A 9648-nucleotide genomic window follows, 5' to 3' on the forward strand; every position below is an offset into this window, starting at 1 on the left:
CTCTCTATAGTGCTTCTGTAGAAGGTGGTGAGGATGGGTGTGGGCAGGTGGGCTCTCTTCATCCTCCACAAGAAGTACATGCGCTTCTGTGTCCTTTTGACCAGTAAGGTGGTCTTTGCATTTGGTTGAAGGTGTCTGTGATGTGCAGCCCCAGGAATTGGGTGCTTTTGACCACCTCTACAGCTGAGCTGTTGATGACCAGTGGAGCGTGTTTAGGCCGGTTCTTCCTGAAGTCCAAGATGTTCTCCTTCGTCGTCTCCACGTTCAGGATCAGGCTGTTGTCTTTGCACGAGCCCACCTGCTGCTTGACCTCCTCTCTGTAGTCCAGGTCGTTGTCGTCTCTGATGAGGACCACCACCGTAGTGTCGTCTGCAAACTTCACAATGTGATTGGTGTTAAACCTGGGGACTCAGTCAAGTGTCCTCAGGGGTAACAGCAGGGGACTCAGGACGCAGCCCTCAGGGGAGCCTGTGCTTAAGATTGTGACGTCAGAGGTGTTCTGTCTGACCCGGACTAACTGAGGTCTGTTGGTGAGGAAGTCTAGCAGCCAGTTGCAGAGGGGTGTATTGAATCCCAGCTGTTCCAGTTTGCCCATCAGATGCTGTGGGATGATGGTGTTGAAAGCTGAACTGAAGTCCAGGAACCATATCCACACGTCGGTGTTCTTTTCCTCCAGGTGTGCCATGCTCAGGTGGAGAGCAGCAGACGTCCTCAGTGGTGCGCTTTCATCAGTAGGCAAACTGGAACGGGTCGAATGTTGGCGGCAGACTGGAGATGAAGTGGTCTTTAACCAGCTTTTCGAAGCTCTTCATCATGATTGTAGTCAGTGCGACAGGCCGGTAATCATTTAGTGAGGTGAACCGAGGCTTCTTTGGGACCGGAATAATGATGGCAGACTTCAAGCATGCTGGCACTATGAAAATGTTCCAGTCAGAGCATTCAAAACAGATACCTTAGACGACATTCTGACCTCTTTAACTGTCTTGTTTAGCCCTGATCGACTGGGGCTTATATGCAAGGATAAGCATGACTTTGCCAGGAATCCAGTTTGTGTGGTATGTTTTTGTGTTTCCTTTCCTCCTCCACCAGGCGGTGCCCCGTCCTCATTGGGTCTCCCTGCACACCTGCAGCTCATTGCCTCATTACCTGTGGAGTGTTCTTAAGCTGCTGACTGCCACTACCTCGACGCCAGAGTGTTTGCCAATACAGGGTACTCTAGCCATGCTTAGTTTTGCAGAGTCTAACCTGAGTTTTGGTTTGCCAGTTTGGGATTCTCTAGTCAAGCTGAATTTTTTCTGAGTCAAACTGAGTCTTAACTTTGTTTTTGTCTTTGCCTCTCAGCAGGAAGTCATCTTGGAAACTGGATTTGTTTGGTCCTTTTCTCTCAGGAAGGTTCAACTGAGCTTCTAACTGAGCTGGGGTTCCAAACAGGAAGTTTGAACCCATTTTCCCCAAGAGGTCATGAGCTTCTAACTGAACAGGAAGTTTGGATCCACTTTCCCCTAGAGGTTGTTTGAGCTTCACACCAAGCAAAGGTTTCTGCAGCACTACAGCCCGTTCAAGTACTGCAGGAAATCTGAGTGGCAGTAAGTTTCTCCATTCACCAAGGAACAACCTGAGTCTGAGTAACCCAGTCCACCTATCTCCAAGCAAGACACTCACTGGTACAATCCTCTCAGTCTGGATTCCATAAAGGACACCTTTCCCTGGAGAATCCCTGTTGAGCAGTGTTCAGAGCAACACTGGACTCACTCCCTAGTGCTCAGAGCAGCACTGGATTCATCACCTTTACTCTTAATAAACCTGTTAAAGTTTTACTCTGTGTCTCTCTGTTTGGCTTTCTGCATCTTGGCATCAGAACTTAGATAACAATCATGACAGACTTCAAGTTAGCCTGGTTAAAATCCCCAGCAATGATGAAAACACCCTCTGCATATGCAAACTGGAGCACAAAGATAACTTGGTATAGAGTCTTCATGGTCTCTGCTGCATTAGCGCTGGGATACACATAAACAGCAGTAATGCTAACCCCACTGAACTGTCTGGGTAGATGGAGCAGTCGGCATTTTTAGGCCATCTCTCTGTGGGAGTGGGGAGTACCAATATGGCGGTCGGCATCTTCAATAGTTTCGGGCTATCAGCAATGAAGCGAATAAATAGAAATCATTGCCTTCATCATTTCGAAAGCTACTGGCACATTGTTTGATGCATGACAGTCCTAGGCCACATGATGCTTAGCTTTTTCATGTACTACTACCCACGATGCTTACATTCTCCAGATGCATGTTTTCCAAATAATTGTTATGAGCTCTTAAGTTTTCTGTGCAACAACATTAAATGTGAGAGAATTCTTGTTTATTTTACTTGCACCCTGCTCTGCATACTTATCAGCCAAATTGTTACGCTCTATTCCAATATGGGCAGAAAACCCACATATTTCAATATTTTTGATCTCTTTATTATTTGAGACAGTTTGAAAATCACCTCTAGTCTACAATTAGAAACTTATTTTTTTTAACTTTTACATCCCTACTTCAATCTGAAGCAACTATGCTGCTCAAACAAATAAAGGAACACTCAAATAACAGATCCTAGATCTAAATGAATAAAATTTCCTCATTTAATAGTTTGTTCTGTACAAAATTGAATGTGCTGACAACAAAATTACATAAGAATCATCAATTAAATCAAATTTAATAACCAAGGGTCCCTGGATTTGGAGTCACACATAAAATTAAAGTAGAAAAACACACTACAGGCTGATCCAGCTTTGATTTAATGTCCTTAAAATGGGTCAAAATGAGCATCAGTATTATTTGTGGCCTCCAAGTGCCTGTATTGCGTACCTACAATGTCTAGGCATGCTCCTGATGAGGTGGCGCATGGTCTCCTGACGGGTCTCCTCCTAGACCTGGACTAAAGCATCAGCCAACTCCTGGACAGTCTGGGGTGTGTCGTGACATTGGTGGATGGATCGAGACATGATTTCCGAGATGTGCTAATTCAGATTGAGGTCTGGGGAATGGGTGTTCCAGTTGATAACTTCAATGCCTTCCTCTTGCAGGAACTGTTGACACACTCAAGCCACATAAGATCTAGCATTGTCCTGTATTATGGGGAAAACCAGGGTTAACCGAACCAGCATATGGTCACACAAGGGTTTAAGGATCACATCTATCTAATTGCAGTCATGCTACCTCTGGCGAGCACATGAAGGGCTGTGCTGCCCTCCAAAGAAATGCCACCCTACACCATTAATGACCCACTGAGCCAATGAGAGGTCCCAATGAGACTCTGCGTACACTGTCACATGCAGACTTGTGGCCTTCTAGGGGTTATTTTTCTGGGACTCTGGCAGTGCTCCTCCTGTTCCTCCTTCCACAAAGGCAGAGGTACCAGTCCTGCTGCTGAGTTGTTGCCCTCCTATATAATCTGGTTGAACTGTCTCTGTAAAGTGCCTTGAGATGATATGTGTTGAATGAATTGAATTGAAATGGCAATGTGTTGGCATTGTGTTGCTTAGGCATGTCATTTTTTTATTATAAATTGATCATTTCATCAAGAAAATACACAATGTAAAACATCAGTTCTTATGCCTAAACCTTTGCGCATTACTTTCACATTACCTGCTCCTTATCATATTGGAATTAAATGGTTAACTGTCCCATCCCTTCCGTGGGATGTTTATGGTGCCTCCAAAGTTGCAGGCCCATACTGCCACAATAAGGCTACTGTCCACTATTACGATGATATAATATTGCAGCTTATAACCTGTCAAGGTTGAAGAACAGCAGCTGATTTAAGTTATGCTTTTCAGGCTTTTAAAAATTATTTTCGGTTTTTCAGCTGTGTCCAGTTAACAGATTAAATCTTCACCTATTTTATCAAAGGGACTACATTTCACTTGCAAAGTCACAAAGCATTGGAAAACATCTTGCAGTTTTGTATTTGGGCACACCTGAAATCCATTCAGGTTGCTGTTCATTGTTTAAATAATTTCTTCCCATAAAGTAAAGTAACCATGATGCTATAAATAAATACATTTTAAATGTTGAACAAGGTGTTCTACTTCACACAAAGAAATACATACCACTCATAAAGTACATGATTGGGTGGAGTCCTTTCCACAGTCTATTGTTAATGTTCCTTTATTTGTTTTGATTAAAACAACCACAAACTTCATTACTTTTCATTAGGACTCTGTTTTTATTAGAAAAAATAACAGTTCCTTTTAAAGAGAAGAAAAAAATATATAATTTTGAGCTTTTACTCTAAAAGCAGGAATAAACCAGGAGCAACCTAATGCTATTAGAGGTCACCTAAACAGTAGAGTCCACATTTGCAAAGGGCAGCTATGATAAACCGGCTGGACAAGGAGAAGACTATTTAGAAAACCAGTCCGTACAGTTCCTTGGTAACTCTGAAGGAGCTGCAGAGATTGACTGTGGTGTTTGGGAAATATGTAACCTGGACTGCTATTTCCCATGCAAACCCCCTCAAAATTCCTAAAACCATGGGAAAAATGTCATGCTGGGTATGAAACGCATGCAAGATATTTCTAGGTTACATGATATCAAAGGTGTATTTGAACTACATGCAAACTGCATTTGGGACAGGAACTTTACAATTACCTTAGTAAAACATGGTTGTAGTAGTGGAAGCATTTGGTGGGCATGCTCTCTTTAGCAAGCACATGGAAGGTGGTAATAGTCGATGGAAAGATGGCGTAACACAGGATGAAGAATTATTCTGGTAGAAAACACCTGCATCTAGAGCATAAGTTTAATTAACAGCATTAGAACGACACTACATAGCAATCAAGTTTGGTTGTTTGGATCAATAGTCCTGTCCATAGAGAATGAAATAGAGCTAGAGACTGGATTGAATCAAAGTGTACACCTGTTTAAGGCAGAGGCAGATATGGGCCAGGCATTAATACCTAGCAGAGACTGTGGCCATCTCTATAAGTAAGAGGGTCTTTGCCAGATATAAATGGTCAAAATACCAGTGGAAACATGACCTAATGTCTACAAAGAACAATTTTTGTCATACTATTTTTAATTAAACAAATTCAAGAAAAGTATTAAGCAATCAGTTTTTCCTTGAAAGCTGTTTGGTTAAATAAATCTACAATAACTAGCTTTGTGAATATTTCTATGTATTTTATACTTTAATAGATAAAGAATTAAATACAGTGACACATAATTATGTAAAATATGCTTATACAAAATAAAAAAGATAAAGATTCACAGACTAAAAATAAATAAATTAAGTTAGCCGAATAATTAAGCGATAAAAATGTAACATTACAAAAAAAAACTTATCAGATTAAATGCATCATTGGAAGTTAATGATAAAGGGATTTAAAAAAAAACAGCATCTTATACTGTCAATGCAAGTATGACATCAATGATAAAGGAGGGAAGAGTGAAACAAACACAAAACCGCACTGCTGCTTATTTGCAAAACAAAGAGGTGGAGAAAAGGTGGAACGAACTTTGATTGCAGACTCTGGTGAATTGATTGTTCAAGTAGCCCTGAGCGCTACACCACTCTGCTGATCCCCTTCACCTTAAAAATTTGGATCCATCTGGCTCTTCAATTATCTTATTGTGACATCTAGCAACTGTAAGTTAAAGAAAGATCTTAATACTGAAAACAGTTTCAAGGCATTGCATTTTTATACTGTAGATGTAACCTATGGTTTATTTTTCTCTTCATGAGTTGGGTAAATGTATGTTTGAGTCTATATAGTTCAGTCAAAACAAATAACAGATGTGTTTTTTGCGGTAGCGACAGTGACACAAGAACATCAAGTTAAACCAGCCTCAGCTGTTTACTTCTCTAACAGGACTTTTATTTATAATTTCAGGATTTATGTGAAGTAATGGTGATGCAAAACAGCTGTCGGCAATAGCATAACATTTTTATTAAAATATGCAGCAAAAAGCTGACAAAATAATGTTCTATCTTCCCTCTCAGCAACCCTAGTTCTACTGCGCTGTCCAACATACATCAAAACACTTCATATAAAGAACACATTTCCAGGACAAAATGGGATCAGCCCAGTCAAAAAGGAGATCTTCTTCTAAATTCATTTCAAACGGTAAGTTGATTTCAGTCCTTTGCATGATTTTTTTGTGTAATTAGACCTAATGAAATTGTTGCTTTTGTCAATGGATTGTTATTATTTTTAATTTGTTAAAAAAAATAATTATTTCTTATAAAGAACTGTACAAACAAGTAATATTTATTTTATCTAGTTGTACAGTTGCAACCTTTTGCTGAAGCCAGTACATTAGTTTTCCTAGTGTTCTTATTCTTAATTAAGTTTGATTTTCTATTTGTACATACAAGTTGCTGACAGGAGACAAAAAAAGGTCTTCTGGTGAATGTCTGGTAACTACAAACCAAGGATAAATCAGAAAAAAATAGCTGCAGAGAATGAGAAAAGGAAACCAGTAAACATCTAGCTGGATGCAACAAATCGGAGCAAACAGCAATAACATTAACTTGTGATAAAAAACTTGATTACAAATGGTTAAATTGTACTATTCTGATAAACAGGTAGCAAAAACCTGTTAAGTAACTAGTAAAACTTTGAGCATACTCTTCCTTTTATTTGTTAAACTGTATCTCAGTGAAGATGGGGCGGGTAAATGATCAACTGAATTTGATAAGTCACAGAACAACCAAAGAAGATGGATAAAGTAGTATGTTTGCATGAGCATCTTTGGAGTCAAATACTACTTAGACTAGATTTTATGTCACCATTAATGTATATAACAGATTTGATTTCTAAATGAAACTCTTGGTCTAGAGAGTTTCACTATATAAATAAAGGATTAACCTCTTAACATCTATCTCATTTTGGGTACTCCTCACCTATTTTGTATACCCAAATGGAAAAGCAAATAACTTAGGAACTGTAAGCCCATTATTTGAAAGCTAACATCCTCTAGTTTCCTAATATATAAATTCAAATTTGGTGACGAGAACACAGACCAACCTGTATCAGTTCAGACATGACTCAAAGTTGTTGTTTTTTTATTCTAGGAAATTATAGGTCTTTTTTGAACAGCAGTAATGAAGATATTTTTGAAAAGGGCAGGTTTTATTGTATTATATTTGTTCTGCATCATGTCAACCACAAATGCAGAAAATTTCTGACCTCTAGCTATAACAGTTCCAGAGCTGTGGGGTTTGGAACTTTTGGTGTCATCTTGGAGCTGCACACAATGGTTCCATCTAGTGGTAAAAATTTTACCGGTGGAATTTTATGCATTCTGAATTATTACCCCCACTAAAGGTTTTAAGAGGCTAATGATAAATAATCAACATAATGAAATGGTTTCATTGGTTTTCATCTACTTTCCATTTGTGACTCCTGCTTGCATAGACTCCTCTGTAAGTAGCTCACCAGCTGTCCATGATATAAACTTTGCTATTTTTCTTTCTGATCAGTTTAGACATAGATGAGCTTGTCATTACTTTTTATATTATAAACAAAGGTAAAATAACAGATGCACCGCCATTGTAGTGTGAAATGTGCCATTGGTATGAAGAAAATAAAAACAAAATTCCATAAATATTTTTATCATATACTCAACCAATTGTTTTCGATAACAACTTACAAAATTGTTAATTTCTCTCATGCAGAGTTCATCAGAAGAATTGTGGTGTTGGGAAAAACTGGAGCTGGGAAGAGCAGCCTCGCCAACACTATATTTGGAGAGAAATTATATGAAACTGATTCTTCAGCTAACTCTGGAACAAAGCAGTGTCAAGCAGAGTTGAGAGAAGTCAATGGAAAGAGCATAAAACTCATCGACACCCCTGGATTTTTTGACACAGGCAGGGATGAGAAAGAGATAAAAGATGAAATCTTGAAGTGTCTGATTGAGAGTGCTCCTGGGCCTCATGTTTTTGTGATTGTGCTTACATTGGATACACACACACAGCAGGAGGAAGAGATCATAGAAAAGATGACTGAATATTTCTCAGATGAAGCTTTTAAGTTCACCACAGTGCTTTTTACACATGGGGACCAGCTACCTGACGGCAGAAAGATTGAGGAGTTTGTATGTGAAAGTAAATATTTAGATAATTTTATCAAAAAGTGTGGCAACCGCTGCAACGTCATTGATAATAAATACTGGAAGAACTCTAAAGATGATTACAGGAGCAACAAGTTCCATGTAACAGAACTTTTAAAGACAATAGACAACATTATTTTGGAAAATGCTTATGGGTACTATATCCATGAGAACATGAAGAAACTAGACACAGATTTAAAGCAAGAGCAGGAGCACTTAAAGGAAGAATCTCCAGATCTTTTACCAGATAAGATCCAAGAAAAGGCCAAAGTTGTGGTCCAGGAAAAGTGGTCACGTTATCTCTTGAGAGTCAGCATAGGGTTCCTGTTAAAAACCTTCCTAAGCAACGACAGTCATTTGATTAGAGAAGAACTGTTACATGCTCTTGGAGTTGTGTTGACAAATTTATTTATAACTGCAGCACAAAGAGCAACTTTAGCAAAGTTCCTCTGCTGGACAACAGCTGCAGTAGAAGAAGCAACTGCAGCTTCAGAAGTTGCAGCAGGAAAAGCAGCACTAAAATAAAGAAAGTAAAAACAGCATCCAATGCTATAATTGTCTCTGGGGGGTAAATATCTGTATATACACACATGATCTCATAATTTGTTAGCAAACTGTGTGTTGCCAAAAGGCACTTGGTTCCAGCTAAAATCTTTGTTGCCTGATTTCTATTAACAAGATTTGTTGTGGTATAGAGGCGAGCAGGACATTGCATACCTAAAACATCTTATGATAACACATTTTTTAGTATTTAAGTGTAACAGTTTGAACTGACCCTGGTGTCTGTTAAATACATTGTTTAATAAATGGAAGGCCCTGCCACATAGTACTATGACAAATTCAGTAGAAATTAATGGAAGAATGGATAGCAACAAGTTAAAGACACTCAGAACACATTAACAAGATATCAAATATATTAATGGGGTTTTATAGAGTTTATACTTGGGGTGCTGACCCCTTTTTATTGAACAAATCTTCTTTAACAAAATTAGATTTTCTCCTCTGTTCTCCAAGTAGAACATGTTTTTTCTTCTTATGGCGGAAAGAGCTTACAAGTTCATACCACCATCTAGTATAAATTGGTGTTTAACATTTATAGATTCCACCTACTAAGATGTGTTTATTTTAGTTTGCCATTATGACGATTGATAAATAATGTTTTCCTAATTATACAGATTTACTTGCTCCAGTTTTCAGTATTCCCTCCACACTCCATTCTTATCCTGTCTTTAAATAGATGCACACAGTCTTTTTATTCTGTACATCCCACACCAATCGTTTGCCCTCCTGATGATGTACAATATGTTTACATGGAAGTGACCTACCCTTGATCTCACCATTATTAGTTATTCTCTTCTATTTGTCTCAATAAAACTCTTTGTTATTACTGATCTCTGTCAGAAGGTGTTGCACATATTTTTGATTTAGAAATAGCTTAATACAAACTAGTGTCATGACAGGGAAATTACCCCCATTTTACATTTGTAATGATGCCATGTTGAAGAAGTAAACTGTTGTTATGTAGATATGCTTACTCTCTCTTATATATATA

At 38.5% G+C, this 9648-nt stretch overlaps 1 protein-coding gene across 1 annotated transcript; it reads left to right on the forward strand.

The window, feature by feature from the left end:
* The first annotated feature begins 7238 nt into the window (after positions 1-7238).
* Positions 7239-8535, forward strand: LOC107101907 (GTPase IMAP family member 7-like). The gene is made up of 3 exons (XM_015400993.1): positions 7239-7254; positions 7660-8405; positions 8518-8535. The coding sequence occupies exons 1-3, from the start codon at positions 7239-7241 to the stop codon at positions 8533-8535; spliced, it is 780 nt and encodes a 259-aa protein (XP_015256479.1).
* The last annotated feature ends 1113 nt before the right edge of the window (positions 8536-9648 follow it).

Source organism: Cyprinodon variegatus, unplaced genomic scaffold (assembly GCF_000732505.1).
Source record: "Cyprinodon variegatus isolate N-32 unplaced genomic scaffold, C_variegatus-1.0 Scaffold1171, whole genome shotgun sequence".
NCBI lineage: Eukaryota > Metazoa > Chordata > Actinopteri > Cyprinodontiformes > Cyprinodontidae > Cyprinodon > Cyprinodon variegatus.